Source organism: Cryptomeria japonica, chromosome 10 (genome assembly GCF_030272615.1).
Source record: "Cryptomeria japonica chromosome 10, Sugi_1.0, whole genome shotgun sequence".
Lineage (NCBI taxonomy): Eukaryota > Viridiplantae > Streptophyta > Pinopsida > Cupressales > Cupressaceae > Cryptomeria > Cryptomeria japonica.
The window spans coordinates 843,065,993-843,087,860 of NC_081414.1; the positions used below are offsets into that span (position 1 = coordinate 843,065,993).

At 36.6% G+C, this 21,868-nt stretch overlaps 1 protein-coding gene across 1 annotated transcript in view; it reads right to left on the reverse strand.

Annotated features, from left to right (window-relative positions):
- The window catches only part of LOC131053399 (histone acetyltransferase of the MYST family 1), a 76,919-nt gene extending 56,302 nt beyond the window's left edge, over positions 1 to 20,617 (reverse strand). The window contains exons 1-4 of the mRNA XM_057988006.2: positions 20,075 to 20,617; positions 3,940 to 4,028; positions 3,582 to 3,641; positions 2,512 to 2,721 (exon numbers count right to left, since the gene is read on the reverse strand). Coding sequence (XP_057843989.1) covers positions 2,512 to 2,721; positions 3,582 to 3,641; positions 3,940 to 4,028; positions 20,075 to 20,429 — 714 coding nt within the window. The 5' untranslated portion in view covers positions 20,430 to 20,617. The remainder of the gene's footprint in view (positions 1 to 2,511; positions 2,722 to 3,581; positions 3,642 to 3,939; positions 4,029 to 20,074) is intronic.
- Positions 20,618 to 21,868: the final 1,251 nt, after the last annotated feature.

The following is a 21,868-nucleotide window of genomic DNA, read 5'->3' on the forward strand; positions in this document are numbered from 1 at the left end:
AGCACAAAAGATCAAAAGAATTAAACTCCTACAACCTGGCCCACACAAGACCCATAATAATAGTATATCAGATCAAATTCGAAATGCAAATGGCCCCCTAAATTTCCAAGGGAAATTTGGTTGAACAAATCAAATCTGCAACAAATCACAATCCTACACTTCTCACTCAACTGTATTATATAGAGATGGGCAGATATCTAAGGAAAAACAAGACAAGTCCACAGCAAGATTCTTAAGATAATGTGTGTATAAAACTCTCAAGTTTGGGGTATGAAACAGGAATGCAAACTCAAAACTAGACTGAAAAACTTGATATGGCTTCTTGGGTCCATAGAGAGGAAGCACATCAGGCTCCAAATCAAAGCATGCAAGCAAACTGCAAAATATAATAAGCTCCGATTCAACACACACAAGCAACAAAGATTTAAAATCCAGCCAACCGGACTTATACTCACCCTCTGCACAGTTAGCTGAAATTTATATGAATTGACAGGTCCAAGAATACAAACACTACAGAAGCAAGCATACTATGATAGGTGGCATGGGATCTACAAGCCAATAAATACGACACATCCAGTATAGACACATGGATACAGCCATGATAGACAAGTGGAAGTGACAGAGACAAGTATTACATACACAGCATGGACACAAGGCTATATGCTAGACTTTAAAATTGAAAATATCACCAAAAAATCTTTTAATGGGGCCCATTTAAAGGAGAGCCCAGATTGACCCCGGAGACTTCACACGCTGCAATCAACAATCTCCAGCAACCAGAGAATATCGCAGATCTGATTTAATAAGAGAATACTAATAGTGGGTCAATCTGAGTTGGACAGAAATCTCCTCGAAAACATTAAGGGTTAATTAAAAAAAAATTGAAAATACGACTTTTTTTTTTTTAATATTTTTCCCTAGCTCTAGATGTGGGGGACGTCTAGTCGTCCCCAATCCGTCCCCAGCCGTCCCCAGCCATCCCCCCGTTTCGGGGACGTCCCCTCAAAATTCTGACAATTTGGGGACAGGGGGGGGGACGTCCCCTGGCCGTCCCCAAGTCCCCGAAACATCCCCAGGACTGGGACGGGGGTTTTCAGGTAGGGGATGCGTCCCCGGGTTTCGTAGGTAAAAAGAAATCCTCAAAGAGCTTCAGTTAAAATTTAGTTGAACTTGGATTTTACAGAATCTGTATTCCTCTTTGCTTCAGGAAGAGGTTGTGCTGGAACTTTTTGGCAGAGTACTACTCATCACAATGATTGGGCTCACTGTACCCAGCTCATTATAATTAGCCTTCAATATGTCACACTTCTCACATAGTAATCCCTGACTTCTGCAAGGTATGGAATTGAAAACAACACAAACAGAATACTGAAAAACATTTTCTCTTGCTGTTTGCATCCAAAAACAAGGTCTTCAGTTCCATTGATATGCAACAAGGCATAGGTGCATCCAAAACCGAAATAAAATAGATAAGACTTAAAAGAAAAAGGAAATCAACGCAAAGCAATGGTATTCATACAGGATTCTGCTCCAAACATTTAAAATTCTGATCAGTGTCATAGCTGTGACTTTGAGGGTACCAAGGATCATCTACAGTAACACTTGTATTAAAAGACTGTAGAAAATAGGCAAGGTTGCTTCCATCAATCCTTTCCACAGACACAAAAGGCACTCTACTGCACTAAAACTTCTCAGAAAAGGTTAACGTTGCAGATGTGCAGAAGAAAAAAGTATGAAATTGTGGGCTCTACCGTGGTTAAGACTTAAAAATAAGCTTATAGAGAAAAATAGTGGGATGTGCATAGGGATAAGCACATTCAACATGAGCACAAGGGCAGCTTTGGTTGATGATCATACCTGTTGATCCAATGGCTAAAAGATCAAATCCTCCAACACCTGGCACCACCTGGACATGATTGCTTTATTTTTTATTTTCCACTTCACTGCTGGTTTACTTTTGGTAGAATGAGACAAATAATCCAGCAGCTTTTGGGCTCACAAAAAAGGCCTATCGACTAATAAAAGCCCTTACAAAAATGAAAGAACTATTGTAAAATATTTCTATTCTATAAAGGATGATTGCATTATTCAAATCCTTCCTGCAAAGATCCTTAGTACCTTACCCTATTCTAAATAAATAGAGTAAAATAACAGTCACTGCAAACATTAACAAGGCCTGCAGTGGGTTAGCAATCTGATGCTAAGGTTTAGAGACAGACAAAATGATTACCCTAACTATGCAGGGCTCCATCTTGACCTTTATAAAGATGCAATATAATGACTTATAGAACTATACAATTCAATTCACATATGGAGACAGACTTGAATCCTAACTAAAGGTCATCCATAATAACAAAATCCTGTCTCAAAAACAAACTTCAGATCTTTGTCAGATACATGACCCATGCAGAGTGCTAAATCATTTTCCATTGTAGTTACGAAAGAGAACCATATCATTTTTTAAGTTTGAAATAATACAAAATTAGAAACTAGTGTAGTAGATGAGCTTACCATATGCCTTTGAAGTTGCTCTTTTCGCTTCATAAAATTGAGGCAGAATTCACAGAAATACAGCTTCTCACAATCATTGTACTCTACTGGAAATGGTGAGAAGTACCATGTCTCAATCTCATATTTTCCGAGTTCTATCTTTACTATATTTTTCACTTTTGTGAATTCTTCATGCTCACGAAGACTAGCAGCATCAAGTTCATCATGACCCTAACAGCAGCAAAATTGTTACATAAATAATAGGAACATGTAATTTAAACACAAACAGAAGTTAATATGTAAACTAAAAAAAAATTAAATTAGCTGTGTTAATATCAAGTTAATCTTTTAAGACTCATTTTTATGAGTAGAGGTTCACAAAAACACATCTCTCGTGGGCATTGCCTTGCACAGCTCACACATTAAATCCACACACAAAGTCATGGATATAATAGGAGTTGCATATGTATTGTGAATAATAGCTATTGTTCTCTTCATATTATGTTTTGTTTTTATAGTATGTGATTCTATTTATATTGCTGCAAGTACCATAATTTTGTAGTGTGCCATTCTGCTATAAATTTTATCATTTTTCTCCTAAATATATTTAAAGATTTATTTCAACATCCATAAGCTAAACTTTTATGCGGCAGATATCATCACTGAATGACTGTCATCCTCCCACTGTTGCCCTTTTACTGTTGTTTGAAGATTACATTGACTTCCCAGTAAACTTTTGGGGTTTTGAATAACTTATAAAAGATGTCCCTGCATTATTCCAGCTACAAGCGAGAGGCATTGCTGTTGCAAAGATGGATAGAGAAAGCACAAGGCTAAATGCCACTTCAACTTCATTAGATTGTAAAAGAGACCTCTAAAAGGCTGTTATATACAAAAGCAGTTAAAAATATTCATGATGTCTTTGAAGGCAAAAGCGTATATCAGAAGTGTAACAGAGGAAAACTGAAAAGATTATATAATATTTATTGAATGAACAAAAACGAGAGCATTCAATATCCCCCATATACACATTCTAGTTCATTTTGGATTTAGTAAAGAAAAATCCAGAAACATCTAGGTTGAGTCCATACCTCCACATGAGTTTCATCAATCTTCCTTTTCTGGTGACGGGTCATTTTCAAGCTTGATACCTGCTCAAATCACAGTTGAAAAGAAAAGAAAAATTACTAACTTCCATGGTTCCTGATTACAAAACATTTGCCCTTTAAAACAATATTATTTGATTAATTTAAATTGCACTTATTAGAGTTGGAAATATATATTCCACCACCAATATATACATGGGTCACATTTCAAAAACTTTCAACCAAACAAGACATGACATTTATATGGAAACAAATAAACATTAATATTCTCATTACTCAACCATCCATATAAAATTATAAATCATATTCAAACATCAAATGAATAAACATATAATGAATGTACCTTCTCTTCGATCTTCTCATCCACGTCAGTCTCAACAGAATCCAGTTTAAGTTGTTCAAGCTTGACCCACTCATCAAGTCGTCGATTGACTGCATTCCAATTACAAGGTTTCAAGCCCCAAGTTAAGGAAAATACAAAGACTAGTTTCCAGTTCAAGGCAAATACATCCAAAAGCTCAGTTTTCAATTTAGTTGGCTAATTTTTGCATCTAGATTGTAAGACTTCAACATACACATCATTTCGCACACAAGAGTCAGGTCATATATATTTGGGCAATTGAAAACTTCTGTGGTCCATAGTTTTAAATGAAATGGATTTTTGGATAAAGACTGTAAAGACGTGAAAAACTGATGTCTGAGGATGCCATTTGTGACCCTCAAAAAAATAAGATCCGTGACAAGCAATAAGCAATAGACACTTCACACCTAGATAAAACTTAAAAACTAGATATTGAAAGACGCATGAAATATAAACCAATAAATTTGTGCAGCTAATTCACAAATGCTTTAATAAAGCAACATTATCCTTGTTTCAGATTTAAGCAGTAATTAGCCTTGTGGTATTAAATTATAAAGAAATGACATTTTATCTTCAGATATTCAACTTCATAAAGATATATTTTACTCCAATAAATATTAACAAGACACTTCCTAGCCAATCTACAGCTGCTGAAGGTTTAATCAGATAATGATCTTCAAGCAAATACAAAATCCATGCAAATCTCAGGAGTTGAAGAAAGGACAGTACACAAACTAAATAAGTGACCAATCTACTTGATTAGACTACAAGAAATGTTAAATTTGCAATGTAAATGAACAAACAAAGGCCAAAGCACCATTATACATTCAATGGAGACAAGAGATAGCAACTAAAGTTCTTATATTCATTATAAAGAGGACATTATACATGAGCGTAGAAAACTAGACTTAGAATCTAAATTGTTTTATTCATGCAGGCCAAGTCCCAAGAAGAATTGCAAAACATTGAAAATGTGTTGTAGATGTTGTATTTGTGTGTCTTTACATCTTTCTGCCTCAAATTGAGGAGGTGGGGAAAATAGGACTAATAAGTTACAAGAATGAGCAGATACAAAAACAGTTCATGTTATAATCGTTTCCTGGACTAAAAGGTGAAGTGGCATTAGATGACATGAACCCTGTGGATAATGTGGCTCCTGGAGTAGTGGTTGTGGAAATCATTGTGTTGACAGCACATTTCAAAATGTTATTCACAGGTGAGTTTGCAAGTAGCAAAGCCATTTTGCATTAGATTTAGATGCAGCTGTAGTGTGAATCTGCCATAGGAAGGTGCAAACCCAAATTAAAGGTGTTTATACCCTGATCATTCACCCTTTCTTGAAAGGCAACGGTTCCATTTGTGTGGGTGGCAAGTAGCCTGTGAAAAATAGACTTGAAGCTGTGAAAATGTATACCATTTCACTTGATTTGCATGCCACTTGACGAGTGTCGAAGCAAGTGTGAGTTGAGATATTGTCAATGAGTTCATCATTATTGTCAATGAGTTCATCATTGTTTGCTGGAGTTAAGCAAGCAAGGTTCAAGTTTGAGGAATGTTGTTCTGTGAAATGCTCAAGCAGACGTGATCCATATAGCATGAGAAGCTCAAGATTGAATACAAGATACACACCCAAGCATGGAGGAAGAGATTTTAGGATGAATGTGCTCTCATAAGCAACCAAAGTATGGCAAAGACCATAATGTAATGGTTTGAGCTGTGATGTATGAGAATGGAATCAAGTGGCGAAGACCTAATCCCACTCCCATGCACACATTGGAATACGAAGGAGCCTAAGGGGATGATTCACTTTGACTTCTTCTTGCAAGAGAGAGTCAAGGAATATCTTTAGGGTTTCTATTCCTTTGCTGCTATGAAGAGGAGATGCGCAAAATGCAATGCAGTAATCAACTAGGCTAGGAGATGAACAAAGATACAAATATGGACTAAAAATGCAGAAACTTGCAAATCTGAAACTGAATGACTAAGTACAGAGCTGAAAAGAAACTCAGATGTACACCTATCACAAAAAGTTCCTACTAACTGATCAGGACCAAGATGCCATGCCCTAGTCCCTGATATCACAAAGGGCTGAACTTCTAGATTTTGGATTCTGAGAGTCTGAAATGTTGAACTGCCAAAAAATGTTGCAAAACGGGGAGGACCAAGGTGCCACGCCCTGGTCCCTGAAAACTGGGATCTGCTTCTGAAGCCGAGTCTGTACCTGTGTGTTCCGTCGGTCTCGAAATTCGTGTATTCGTCAAATCTCTGTACCTGCACCTGCAACTTGAAAAATGGTGTCTAGGTGGCTATTAAAGGTTTTGCCTTAGTCAAACCCCTTGTTTTGGTGATTTCCACCTCCACAAATAGCCGATAATGTATTGAAAATGTGTGTGCAAGAATCTTGTGTGTATGCAAGATCCTAAATGAACAAGAAAGTAGATCTAGAGTTCCACCCTACACTTTGGAGAGTAAATGTAAATGCTTCAAATCACAAATGGAATAATGGATCTAAAGCATGATTGTAAATCTGAAAACGAACATTATGAAGCTCATACAAAGACATGAAAATAACATGAAACCATACCAAACACTAAGGGAGAGGTACAAGCCAATCAACAGTCGGTGATCTCCTATTATTCTTCATTGCCTTCAAAGCTCGTAATTGATTTTGAAGATGATTGATGAAGATTCGATAGATGCTTGATTTGCTGATGAAGACTTCACATAACCTGCACTTTCACTTCATAAGAGGCTCCTTCCATTGCTAGAGAGTGGATCCTTCAAATGAGTAAAGGAGAGGCTATATGTATGAAACACTAACTTTAATTTTGGTCATAGGCCGACCTAGAATCAATAAAATTTTACTATCTCCTGGATTCAAACATTAAAATACCACCAAATCATGCTCCCGAAATTCGGGGAGAAAATGTCAGGACCAAAAGGCTGCCTCTTGGTCCGACCAACTTTTTCTCAAATTTTGGGGAAGCAAGATATTGTGATTCTAAAGTGAATTCCAAAAGGATGTGGAGATTCAAAGCATCTAGATATGCGAAATCGGGCCTTGCAGGTCGAAATAGGACATAATTAGGGTTTTTGATGAATCAATTAATTGGAGAAATAAAATAAAAAGGGGCACGCTTAACGTTAAGGGCCCAATTTTATGATGTGTAGAGTGATGAAAGAAGACTTAAGATTTAATTTAATTAATTAATTAAATGCTTAAAGAGAGTTTGAAATGCAATATGCAAACACACTAAGGCGGATGCTAACCTAAGCATGGAATTGTACCACCCAATTAAGGGTGTACAATTTACAACGCTACATGACCTTGTAATAAGGAACTTGGAATTGTCGTTTCATTGACATCTATTGCAAATCACACCATTCATTGTACTTCTAGAGTTGGCAAGTCAAAACATAGTAATACATTAAAGAATCTCCACTTGTCCAATTCCTTGGCCGTCACATTAATTTCTAGAATACTCCATGTGTGAAAAGCAATGTCAATAAGTGCCACAATTTGGAACAAATAATACATCTGGATTGGCCAATGTCGTGTAGAACTGTGAAAGGCCCTATTGCAGGCATGTTGAATATGTAACGTTATCATCATGAGTGCAAGGATAAGCACCATTGTGAAAAACCAGCAACTCAACAAGTGAGCAATTGACCATTTTATTTTGCCCATCATTTTGAGGATGGAATGTTGTTGGCTGAACCTAATTGTGTGTCTAGCATCTCATACAAAGCTTGCCAAAAGTGACTTAACAACAGTATGATCTTGATCAATTACAATTGAGACAAGAACCACAACGCATATCCAAACATGCTAAAAGAAGAGCTTGGTTGTCTTAGATGCATTCATGCTCCTCTTGCATACAACTATGATCGTCATCTTGAGAAACGATCAACAACAACAAATAATGAGTTGTGTTGATGTTTGGTCGTCAAATGCCAAATATGAAATCCACACTACTAGATTTGCATGCTTGATTAAACCGGAAGAGTTGTATATCTGCATCATTTGCAAATGGTTGGCTTGGCTCTGCTACAAAGAACAGAAAACTTGAAATAAGCCTTAATTCTTAATGCCTTAATTCTCTCATTAGCTCTCTCTCATCCTGATGATGGATCATGGAGTGTGATCCAAAACGTTGAGGCAAATGGGGACCGCTGCTTTTTTCGCTTTGTGGGGTTTTGCTTTCTGGATTTTAGGGTTTTCTCTGTTAGCCTTTTCTTTTCGAGTGTCACCAGGGGGATCACCTGGATAGCAGGCCCTACTTGAGCTAGGTTGAGTCTTTGGGGCCCCAAAATTAGGGTTTCTTTGAAAGTCTTCCTTAGGGCCTGGTTTTGATCTTGTTGCTAATTGTGTCTTGCTTGGTGAGTGAGTATCATTCTTGAAGGTCCGAGCTAGGTCAAGTTGGTGAGTGATGAAGTCTGGAATGTCATCTTGATCTTCAAATGCCCTAAAATTTGGCTAAGTCTGGAATGTCCTGATCCTGAAATTTGGCTAAGTCTGGAATGTCCTAATCCTGAAATTTGACTAAGTCTGGAAAACTGAAGAATCCTCCAAGAACTAGATTTTGCAATATAACTCCTGGAGGTCCGAAACCACTCTCAAACATCCTGACAATATATATGGAATATAACTTAAAGTATAAGTGACATTCACTTATACTTAAATGTTATATTCCATAAAATGATCCTGACGGAGAGTCCAAAATGTCAAATTTCACTCCTAACCCTTCCAAAGGGTCTAGAGCGAAATTCTCCATAAGACATTCTACTTTGACCAAAACCTAGAACTAACGCAATCTCGGGCTTGAATGAAGGTAAAAACGCTTGTTTGAATGAAGAAATGTGAAAATGAAGTCAAGATCTTGGCCAAGAATAGGGATTTCGCTCCTGACCCTTCCAAAGGGTCCAGAGCGAAAATCCTTGAAGACCTCAAATTCTCACTTATCAAGGCCAAATTTCTAGTTCCTAAGGCATGTTTGAAGGTTTTTTTGAATGTTCTAGCCTTGTCAAGATTGAAAGATGAAGGATTTTAGTCAAGAAGATGAATTTCGCTCCTGACCCTTCCAGAGGGTCCAGAGCGAAATTCTTGAAAACACTCATTTTTCCTTTAGCAAGAGTCAAGACCAAGGTGGAGATGCATGAGGAAGGATCTATGTTTGCCTCCCAAAGAGGATGAAAATACGAAAAGTCAAGGATCCAACCCAAAACGTGATTTTCGCTCCTGACCCTTCCAAAGGGTCCAAAGCGAAAATCTTTGCAACTTTCATTTCCTTCCAAATTTTGACTAAGTGTTGGTTTCTAGGGCATGTTGGGGGATGAATTGGTATGTTCTTGCCTTGAGATGGAGTTGATTGACTTTGAAGAACAAGATTTTGGCCTAAAGGAGAATTTCGCTCCTGACCCTTCCGAAGGGTCCAAGCGAAATTCATCATAAACTTCATTTGCTACCTTGTTTGACCTTGAAACCTTCTTCCTCAGGTGGAAAATGATCTAAGTTTGCTTCTTGAAGTGGTTTGAAGTTTGAAAAGTGAGTAATCTAGCCTAGAATGAGATTTTCGCTCCTAACCCTTCCAAAGGGTCCAGAGCGAAAATCTTCCTAAAGCTCATTTCCTCCCTAATTTGACCAAATTTTGATTTGCAGAGCATCTTGAAAGGAAGGATGGACGTGTTTGGACTTTGGAAATGTTTGAAAGCCTTGAAAAAATGAAGGATTCTAGCCAAGAAGGTGAATTTCGCTCCTAACCCTTCCAAAGGGTCCAGAGCGAAATTCCTTACAAGCCTACTTTTTGACCTTTCTTAGGCTTAAAACCTTGTTCCTAGGGCGAAGAGAGATGAGATTTTACCTTGCAATGAAGTTTCAAGTGAAAAGAATGGAATTGAGTGAGGATAAACAAGCAAATCATGAAATTCGCTCCTGACCCTTCCAAAGGGTCCAAGGCGAAATTGTGCAAAACCTATCTTTTCCCTCAAATTTAAGCCAAGTCTAGTGTGGGTCAAGATTAGAGGTGTCCTTAGGCATGTCCTTGAATTGTCAAGAGTCATCAAATATGAAGAAATGAGCTCAAAATGAGAATTTCTCTCGACCCTTCCAAAGGGTCCAGAGCGAATTTTCTCAAAACCACCTTTTTTCCCAATTTTGTGCCAAGCCTAGTGCTGACTAAGGTGAGTTTTGATGGGAGAGGTCCTTAGAAATAACTTTGACTTATCAATGATTATCAAATGTGAAGGAATTGAGCCTAAAAAGTGATTTTCGCTCCTGACCCTACCAAAGGGTCCAGAGTGAAAATCTTAAAAACCATCTTTTCTTCCAAAATTTGAGCAAAGTCAAACCTGGACAAGGGTGAGAGAAGTCATTTGGTTTGCCTTAGAGTGGATTTTAGACACCAAGAATGCAAATTTTGAAGCAAAAATGAGAATTTCGCTCCTGGCCCTTCCAAAGGGTCCAGAGCGAAATTCCTAGGATCACCCTTTTTTCCTTGCAAATCAAGTCAAGTTTTTGGTTTTTATGGCCTAGATAGGAGTGAGGTGATGTGTCCTTGATCTTGGAGGCGGATTGGAGTTGAAAAGATGAGGAAATAAGCCTAAAATAAGATTTTCGCTCCTGACCATTCCAAAGTGTCCAGAGTGAAAATCCTAAAAACCATCTTATCCTCCAAATTTTGTGCTAAGTCGGGCCTAGACTAGGGTGAGAAAAGCTATTTGGAATGCCTTGGAAAGATGTTTGACCTTCAAAAGTGTGAATTTTGAGCTAAAATGAGAATTTCGCTCCTGACCCTTCCAAAGGGTCCAGAGCGAAATTCTGGATAGGTCGTGTCCCTGGCTAGGTTTGTGAGCGAATTTGACCTTTTAGGCCTTGTGAAGATCAAACCAATGTTGCCAAGCTGGGAAATGAATTCAATGTGAGGGAGTCCAGATGAAGTGAAGTGAAGGAAGTGAAATTGAGTGTGAATAAGCAAGCAAAAAATGAATTTCGCTCCTGACCCTTCCAAAGGGTCCAAAACGAAATTCTTCATCTACCTATTTCCTCCTTGTGTCAAGGCTTGGAGTCCTAAGGCGTAGTTGAGGTTGAAATGATGTTACTTTGCCCTCCAAGAGGATTTTGAAGTCAAAAAGTGCAGTAATTGAGGCCTAACCAAGAAAATTTGCTCCTAACCCTTCCAGAGGGTCTAGGGCGAAATCTTTTGAAACTCCTATTTTTCACCTTGTTTGGGCCAGGCAAGGAGCTGGTTATGAGGTAACATTGAGAAGAGGTCCAAGTTGGGCAAAATAGCAAATTTCACTCCTGACCCTTCCAAAGGGTCCAGGGCAAAATTCTTATAGGGCCTGTCCCTGGGGAGAATCTTGAACAAGCTTTATTTTTTAATATCTTTTGTTGATGACTTAAGGTGTAAAATACTATGTTGAAATGAATTTATTATATGTCCTTAATCATCTTTTGGTTTGTTTTGCAGAGGAAAGAAGACCAGATCAAGGACGGCCACCTCCAGTCCAGCATCATTGAGGACGACCACTTCCAGTCTAGCATCATCGGTGACGACATCTTCCAGTCCAGCATCATCGAGGACGACCACTTCCAGTCTAGCATCATCAAGGACGACATCTTCCAGTCCAGCATTCCAAGGAAGATACACCATCCATCCTACGCATCAAAGACAAAGGAGGTCAGAGCAAGGGTCTGTTGGAGAAGCAAACAATTTCAGAAGAGTTAACTAAAGTTAGCTTCTCAGCATCATCAAATTGAATATCTACCAAGTTGCAAGTGTCAGACAAGATGGCATCCCAGTCATCACTCCTCCAGTCGGATTGGTCCACCTCAGCATGTCCAGATTCAATGTGCCTGGCTCATCAAAATGGCACAAACTTCGATGTACCTACCCCGGTTCTCCATTGGTCGAATATTCCAGAGAAGACATGTGTCCAAATAATGCAATTATTTCATTGGCCAGAATTGAGTTTGTTGTAACAAACCCTAATTAGGGTTTTCATTGTAAGATCTCGGCCATTGATTTCAAGTTGATCTGAGCCATCAATTTGTATGATGGACGCTATATAAGCCCTGGCTCCTCATTTGTAAAGGCTAATGGTTAGCTAATAGAGAATAGTTAGTAAATAATTGATAGTCGATGAATAAGTAGTAGAATAGCAAATAGAATAGCTAAGACTTCTTTTTCATTGAAGATATGGTGAAATATGTCGTTTCGTTGCAATATGCATGGTCTCTTGTTGAATCTTCATTTTAGATGATAGATAATTAAATTGAATGAAAGAAGTCGTTGAATGCACCTGTTTGGAATCCGTCTAATCCATACCACTAGCCTCTTACTGATTGTAAGTGCGCCTTGCGTGGTCAACTGGCATAAAATGAGCTTAATCTCAAGTCGTCACACGTCTATTGTTCATGCATTAACTTGAATGATGATCAGTATCTGATGGTGTCCGATTTGAATATATTTGAAACATCCCCCAGAAGATCGCACTGAGTTGGTGTTGAATTGTTCAACTTGATGGTGAGACCCAACCCAATAGGACTCCACCTAGTCGTTCATCCATCTTCTCGCATTCTAGGTAGTAGAGTAGACTTCCTGAACCCTGCATCTTTTGCTATTTGTTTGTCTTCCAGTTAGTTAATGGGACCTGTGATTCCAGCAAAATCACATCATACCACAGAGAGCTTATCCACGAGTAGAGAACCTACATACAAGAACCTTGGAGTTACTCCGACTGATCCTTTGGGCGAGATCTTCAGCAGTAGAGAACTTTGTTCAAGAGAGGATAAGGTACCTTTTAGGTATTTTATTATGTGTTCGCATGTGCATGAAAAACACATCAATACATACACATCACCTTGTATCCTAGGTAGAAATATAAACAAGAAGTCCTTCCATTAATGCAAAACCCCTAAGAAGATATTATATAGCATCGATATCTACATATCTTGTCTATAGTGTGGTGTCTACGATTAATTTAGTTTAGTGTGTAGGTTTAATTTAAATTGGGTGAGGGGATTCCCCTCACAATCTACACAATAGTTTATCCTTGAATTGTTCCATTTTGTGTTGTCTTACAAAAAACAATAAAATGCTAACAATATTTTCTTACTTCATTAGGGAACAAGATACAAGCAACAGATCTTGCATCAAGAAATCAATATTATCACCTTCAAATTGAGCTAATTCATAATGGTGGATAAGGTCTACACTAGATATGAAAAGAAAGCAAATCAATATCTTGTCTTTCAAACTTTCAATCAAGCAAATTCAAGCAAAGGTTTATCTTCACTCACTTTTAGTAAAATGATCAAGAGATATTCAATGTTCAAGAAAGAGCCTTTGCAAGAAATGGGTGACAATGCCTATAATCACAATGGTCAACACCTCCACCTTCTTTGTCTTGGGGAGCTAGCATTGGTCCTTTAGCTCTTGCTAAGCACAACAATTTTCCTTTTGTTTGGACTAAGGGTTTTCCAAAGATCCCTAGTGACAACACACCTAATGAACACATTGCAAACTTCACTACAACATGCAATATTCTAAGGAGTGGCCCATGAGGACATCAGCATCAAACATTATGTCAAGACCTTAGTTGGAGGCATCACAAAATAATTCTAACATCTTGCCACAAGTTCAAACACAAATAAGTCTTGTAAAAAGTTCTTATCACATTTCAAGCTAATTAAATATGGCCACATTCTTTTTGCACAACTCTCAATTGCAAGTAAGGATGGTAATGAGCCAATTAGAGAATTGTTGCATGATTCAATCACCTTGTCAAAAGAACCAATGCTGTTTTTGACGCCATCTCCAAAGATACTCCTAAGTTGTTTTATAAATGAATTGCTATCAAAGAAAGCATTCGTGATCAAATCCAATTGGATTGATAAACTAGAAGAAGCTCAAATGCAAGCAATCATGTAAGAAGACAATAAATTAAGGTAGAAACAATAGAAAACATTGCAATGAACCAATGATAAAAAGTACAACGATCCTCTCTTGCAAAGGATGGTGAGTCACATGACAAACATGAAGAGACAGCTTTAACAAAGCACTATTGCTCAACAACACCAAGAACCCACACACCCAAATGTTGGTCCTTCAACAAAAATGTCAAACTTAAGTTTCCTCCTCCACCTTAAAGGTTTGCTTTGAAAGCACCTCTTGATGACAACTAAAATATTTTGTATTCCTTTAGTGTGAAACTCCATCAGCTAGAAATTGTTTGAAGATGCAACACTTGGCAACTCATGACTTTTTCCAAGTCAAATCATCATAGAATTTCAAGCTACCTTCAACATCTTTGAGAGAAGCTCAATGGCAACTCTATGACAAGATATTTTCAAAATGAGCTTATATGTGATAAAATTTCAAATAATCAACATAGCTAAGCTTCAATGATTGCACATGTTCATAGAGTTGGGAAGCTAAGAAAGAGCATAAAGAAAAAATCAGGAAAACACATGAGGAGAATTCATGGAACAAGTTACCCATAGAACCCGATAATCAAAAGCCCATCTTTGCTCCTACATTAGTAGGTCATGAAGAGGAGTTTGTTTTTCTATTGAACTCACATACTTTGGTCAAATTCTATGGTGAGGAAAATGGACTATTGAACAAGATGAACAACCTTCCATGTTGACCATTGAAGGAACTACACAAGCATATCATATGGTAAGTAAAAAAGACAAGGTCTCACATGCATCCATAGAGCCAAATAACGATCCAACTTTTCATGTTGAAGAAGAGGGCAGCAACTATGACATGGATGAAGATGCATCCAATGAATTATTCTTGAAGATCATTCAACTTTAAAGGTACACATCAAGTCAAACATAGATAGGAAGAATCCTTTACCAAATCTTGACAATTTTTTGCAACACTTTGAAAGCAAGTCATCAATAGAAAACACGATAAATTTTCTTTCCAACTTTACTCTTCCCCATCCTTACACTCAAAAGCTCCTATGTTTATCAATGAAGAGGAAAGTATCAAACATTCAATACCTATCAACAGGTCTATGTTAGAAGTGTATATAAAAGAAGATGAAATGCCATTAAAGAATCATATTCCCACTCCAACTCTTGTGACAAAAGATAATAGTTGCACAATAAAAGAAGATGAATCTAATGGCACTGTTGAAAGTTGAGTACAAATCACTACCACTTATGATATTTGTACCACATGTCAAGCACCTATTTTCCATGTAATTAATATCTTGATTGAATCATGCAATTCTGAATGAAATGCTAAGTCAAATGCTTCAATTGCCAATCACATTGCTCATGACAAACAAAATTTTCCACATCACATAGACTACTTTTTGCTATTAAACTTAAAGATGATGAATCTTGTTGGAGTAATTAGGACATTATCTACAAATTAATTAATTAGGTCCTTTAATTACTTTATTGACTTAAGCTAAACTTAGGAGCTTTACCCTTTTATTAAATTAGGCTAATAATAGCTTAAGTTGTCTCATTCATTATGATTGTGACACTTGGCACTAGCTGATTTAATCTTTCTTTAGGGTTTGCATCTAGGGTTTCATTCATCCTTTCAAAATGATTCATTCATTCATTTCTAATAATCTTTGTGTGCAATCAATACAGAATTCTCAGGTTGTGCTAAGCAAATTATTCGTGCTTGATTTCTCTATGTGAAAAAGTGGTGTGCTTATAGAGGATTTTTGGCTTGTTAAGTTAAATCATCAACTTCTACAAATCTAACATCCATATCGTCAATTTCCATCTAGTTTGGCATTTTGCAAGGTTGGTCTTGGGTTATCTATAAGCAATGGCAACAAGTCAAAGGAGGTGCATGACGAAGTTAGGGAGAATATGTGAGAGTATCAAATAGGCAGCTTCAATGCATATTTGCTTGCAAAAAACCAGCTACCCTAGGGTTCATCAAGGGTGTCCTAGTTGAGCAATCCTTGACAATAGATAGCCAACCTAAAGCTGCCATTTGTGGTGATTTTGTTAGTGATCTTGTGTTCTTCCTTATAGATGCACGTATACAACTATGGCTCTTGGATTTAGTTTTGGCTAAGAAATTTTCTAGCATGATATTGGTGAAGCTAGAATTGGATGTTGATTTGGATTCAAAAGCTATAACTATAAATGTTGAGGGAAAAGGCTCCACATCCACTCTAGCCCAACACATTGAGATTGTTGATGAGTGTAAGAACCTACCAAGGGTTCTCAACTCAGACAACAGGGGTTTAGTTGAACTTGTTGCGTTTTATGTTTTGTATTTTGCAATTTCTAACAACAAGGCTAGTTTTGAACAAATAGTATGCAAAAAGCAACATTGGAAAGAGCTGGAAATTAATTGAACTTCATAAAATTAGGATTATCAAACCCTAATTACATCCAATTTGCATAAACACCTTCAATAAAGAAATCAGACAAGACCAGGAAGCTTCATTGTCAAATACCTCAGATTTAAGAAACCCCTTATTTATCCTTGCTGCCGTACAGTAGCAAATAATAACAGCAAAATTATTTATCAATCCAAACTACCCAGAATGGTGAGTTTAGCAGCTCAAACTAAAGCTACCAGCTAGGCGTCTCCTTTAGGATTTATTTCAGAATTTTTGGACGACTCCTTCAACAAAATCGTACCCTTTCAAGGAAGAAAGGTACGGCAGATCTGCAGGCTGTACATGCACAAAAACCCAGCTGTAAACACACTTATTTCTGCCTCTGTTCTGACTCTGTGGCTGCAATCAATCCTTTGCATAAAAATTAATAAAACCCTTTCTAATTTGCCCAATCTTGGTTTCTAGATAAAACCAACTGAAAGCAAAATCAACTGATATTTCACAGCCTCTAATGCTGTTGCACAGAAATCCACCGTTTTCCTGTACCGATACTTAAAGATCATCTGCAAGAAGAAACCCCAGTTGAAACCCTCAAGCCAAAGTCTCCTCAGAGCAAACTCAATATCAAATCTTCACATAATGAAAAGAAGACCTAAAAACTTATTTTATCTCTTCCCTTTAGGGTTTGGCGCTATTCCCAAGAAAAGTATGATTTGGCATTAAATGATGTTTTTAACTTTTAATATTTATTTTTGACTATTGAAGCTTCAAAAATAAATCTCTTTTCAGTTTAATATAAAAGTGGCCCCATCCGATAAGAAATAGACCCTCACTTAAGTTATAACTTAAAGTGACTTTAAAATATTAAAACATTAAAGTTTGCCATTTAATATTTAATTAAAGTAATTAAATATTAATATCTCTCTAAGTATCCATCAGAATTGCCTGCCGTCAAAACTGGAGACTGCCAAGCCATACTCTGCCACTGCCCAACCCACTGGCTAAAAATAGCAGGACTGCTAAAAATAGAAAGTGTCTCAAACGGAGTCCTGGAGACCTCAAATGAAAGTCAGTCATGTAGTGCTCACTCTGAAGATGAAGAATCAATCTCTGGGAGACCCTCTAACCAACCTCATCAGCCTACAAGGGTCAATGATAGGCTAATCTACTCAACTGACAGATGTCAACTAGAAGGGGACATCACAATGAGCTAGCAACATTACAAAGACAAGAAGAGGTTCCTCAAGCATTTTGTGGTGACAAGGAAACAGCTAAAAATAGGCATAATTTTATGATTCCAGCACTCTAATATCCATCTATGCACATGTCTCACCGTCAAGGGGAGATTCACTATAGTGTGTGATTTCCCTCCTTTTGTAAGTCAACACAAAAGTAGACCAAGGTCAACAAAGTTGCCAAATGTTGCCCAGACTATTAAATTCTCTCCAAACAAAAAGAATATCTCCTAATCTGGCCTAATCTTAGTACATGAATCTCAAGGCATCAACGTAAAAGAAGAAGACAAAAGTGACAATATTAACCCCCTACCATTATCTCAATGGCAGTTACTGATCTAAAGTGAGATTAGTGAACATGTAAATACCATAAGATGGCATGCAAGGTGAAAAGCCTCAAACTTTTATTCCAAGGCATTGAGGCATTGATTAAGATACTTGTTATTCTAAAGAAAATCAAAAGACAAATTGCCTTTCAAACATTCAAGCTAATTTAAACTAACAGCAGATCAAAACAACATTAGACAATAAACTACCCAGGACTCTTGACATGAGTCAGTTAAGTAATAAAACATCGTTAGTCTTTTTTACATAATCAATTTAGAAGATTTGATCTTTCATTTTATATGTACTATTTAAGGATGTCAAGTATATTAGTCCAAGAGATACAGATCAAGTGATTCAAAAAATGGGTTTTCATTGTGGAGATCCATGTTCAAATCCCCAAAACAACATCTAAGGTGGAATTCTATGTGTTGACTCTTGGTCTTCCACTGTTTGGCTTCTAGGAGTAATTTCTAATTTGTTGGTCTTAAGGAGCTAAATATTTGTATCAGTCGGTTCAGATGTTCATTTGAGCTATATTTGTAGACAAACAGAAAATATTAAAAAAATGTCAAATGTATAGTGACACTTACAATCATAAAATTGAAAGAAAATGCCTGCAGACGATGAAACTGCAGAACACAATTACAAACAAAAATTGGGAAAATAAAGAGTTAGAGAGAAACGTCAAAAATTAGGGCAATATTTGGTAGTTAGGAAGAGGTTCAAATTTCACAAATGATATGTTGACTAAAACTAAACTACAAAAACACACAATCAGAGAGAGAAGATAGGTTTCCTAAATCAAATTTCAAAATTGGGATAATCTAAGATTACTGATCGGAGTCTTAACTTCAAAACCTCACAACACACAACATGATATATAAAATTAAAATGCAAAAGAAACATACAAAATTAGAAAATTTTACGAGGCAAAAGATATAATATGGAAGACAAGATAAATAACACTATTTTTAAGGAAAAAAGGACTCAGACAGAAAACAAGACAACTGACACTGCTTTCTAAGAAGAGGAGAAAGGCAACAAGAGAAGAAAAAAAACCGCCAAGGAAGGAAACTTGTCTTTTAAATAAAAACTAGACCACTTCAACACAATATGACTCAGTGTTTATACCTCGCAACAGACAATACCAATCTTAAAACTTAAGCCATATCATTTTCAGAGAACGGGAAAAAAAAGCTACATAAACAAACTAAAACACTGGTGCATCATGTGGCAGCTCAGAAAGGGTCCAAATGCTGGGGAAAATAAGCTTAATTAACCCCAAAAAAGGAGACAACATGAAAAAAAAAAGCCACATGATGAGAACAAAACGTTATTTAAAAATAAATTTCAATAGTAGAGCAATACGAGCAAATCGGTCCAAAGATTTGAAGCTCGCAACACGACTTGATACTTCTTTCAAATTTAAAACCATAGAAAACATTTTCCATGATCACTAATCAAATCTGCTAAAAAATGGGTTAGATAAAAACAAACAAAAAAAGAGAAGGAAAAAATCATTAAAAAATTCCAGAGTTGCGTTTCCCAGTCCACGTACCAAAGACACAACTTGCAGAGCACTCGGTCTGATTCTCAACGCTGTGTTTGAAATTACGTAATTTTCAAAAACAGAAATTTTTTGTGTGGGAAAAAACAATTTTGGAAACAAAATTACAAAACTAGGGCATCATGAACAATTAAGCAAGATTTCAAATCCTGCCAAGACAAGATAATTAAACCCAAAAAAAATTAAAAGACATCGTGAAAAACAAACCAGAGCAAAAGAACAAAACACTTCAAAAAAATGGACAAAAACAAGAAAACAATTTTAAAAATACGAAAAAAGCCATTAAAAACATAAATAAATTAATCCCGAGTTAAGTCCGTGTCCAGTTGAAGAAACTAGCTTCCCGAGTCTCAAGTCTATGCTTAAGATGATATAATCTTACTTTACTAAATTTTAAGACATTTATAAAACTCAGTGCGAAAACAAGGGTTTCAAAAACAATATATAAAACAAGGGCATCGTGTAACAATTCGCCAAGAATTGGAATGCTACAGAAGAACAAGCCACGGGGAAACAGCGAAAATTCTGTAAATTTTTCGAAATTAAACAATAGGAACCAATTATTCATGAGTTCCAACCACAAAAAAAGCCAATGCAACCTTTCAAAAACGAAAAAAGAAGTACAAACATGGAAAGAAATTGGCAAAACGCTCACATTCTGTATAGTGAACATAATATTCATAGTCATTTAGGGCTCCGTTTGGAAGCTTGCGACGCTCGATGATCTTCACCGGGTGAAATTTATCGTCACGCCATTTGCAGAGTACGCGAGTGCCGACGTCCAGAGGGAGATCAAACCCTAATTTCCGCTTGCGGTCCATTGAGGATTCCTGTTTCACGACAATTGAGGAGGCAGTGGAAGGCGTAGGCAGAGGAGACGCGTACGTAATGTCGCTCTTCCACTCTTCCTTGACAGTTATACCGCCGTTAGACACAGAAACACCCGGGGCATTTCCGTTGTCATCTGCCATGCTGATTGCACTATTATCATCTTCTTGCAAAGACCCCATGTTTTTGGAAATCAAATGTTTCTGTTTATATTTGGGACAGGCTCTGCGTTATCCACGATCTTCTGCTTTACTTTTTGCGTTCGGCGCGCGCTCTTGTTTCTTTCTATGTTTCTGATGTCGCCGTGACATCGATAATTTGCTGCTTATAGTGAGTGAAATGAGGTGGTGATTTTTTATACGCCTTCGTCGATTTGGACAACATCGTCCCGCCTGTGGCCATTTATTTATTTATTTACATAGTCATCTTCGTTTTATTTTAGGGAGTTCTTTTCATGGCAAGTGCTTTTAAATGATTGTGTAAAGGAAAATCAACATATTCAAAGTAACTATTATAATTAGCTTTAGATAAAATAAATTATAGTCGTCATAAAAGTGTAAAGGTAAATCAACAAATATAATATAATTACTATAATTAGTTTTAGATAAAATAAATGATAATCATTATAAAAATATTTAAATAATTAGAAAAAATAGATATTAAATGGATAAGGGCATATATGTTTTATAATTGGAGAGTATAGTTGTACCTCTCCTTTCTTATCTTTTTATTTGTACCTCTTTCCACCTCTCTCTCTTTTAAGTTAGTTCGAGTCTACAATATTGATTATTTGTATTTAGCGTCTATTTCATGAGTTGGGTGGTTGGAGCTGCTAGTTTCTTATGCTTCATTAACTGGTTGTTGTAGTTGTGTGTATTTTGTTTTGTAATGAGTTTCTAACTTCCATGTTCTATAGATGGGTTGTTTCAGCTAGTTGTATATGGCATCCATAGTTGTTGGATTGTTTCAACTAATCATACTTTGTATTGTAATCTGCTTAACTTGCTAGTTTTGTGATGGTTTCCTGATAGCCTTGTAGTTTCTTCCTTTCCTCTGCATGTCTTTTCGGACCACTTTTTTTTTTTTTTTTGTATAAATTTTATTATTTTTCAGTTTTGATCAATAAAAAAAAGACAGTGATTATTTTTCACCTCCTTTATCTCTCTAGCATTCTAATGATGGGTCATGGAGTGTGATCTAAAACATTGATGCTAAAAAAACTATGCTCAAACAACTTACACTATCAAATCCAAAAACAAAGCAAGGTTAAACAAAATCAAGATAAACTTACCATGAGGGAAAGGAGTCCTATTAGAATGTTGTATCCATGGGTTCACATTAAACATTAATCAATTAATTATAGCATTGACACAGAATTGAAGTATATCAAGTTCTCTAAATCAGACACATACAAAATTGATGAGAATAAATTATTAAATAATATCGAGATAAATTGCATATATACCTTGAGACAAACCACATGGGATTCCATGTTTTTGGATGAACTGGACAATACACAAGCAAACAAAGTAATAAAGTTTCCAAATACATTAGCATTACATTTCAAAGCATAAGAAAAGTTTGCAACAAATTGAATAATGTGGAAAACCATTATAAAAAC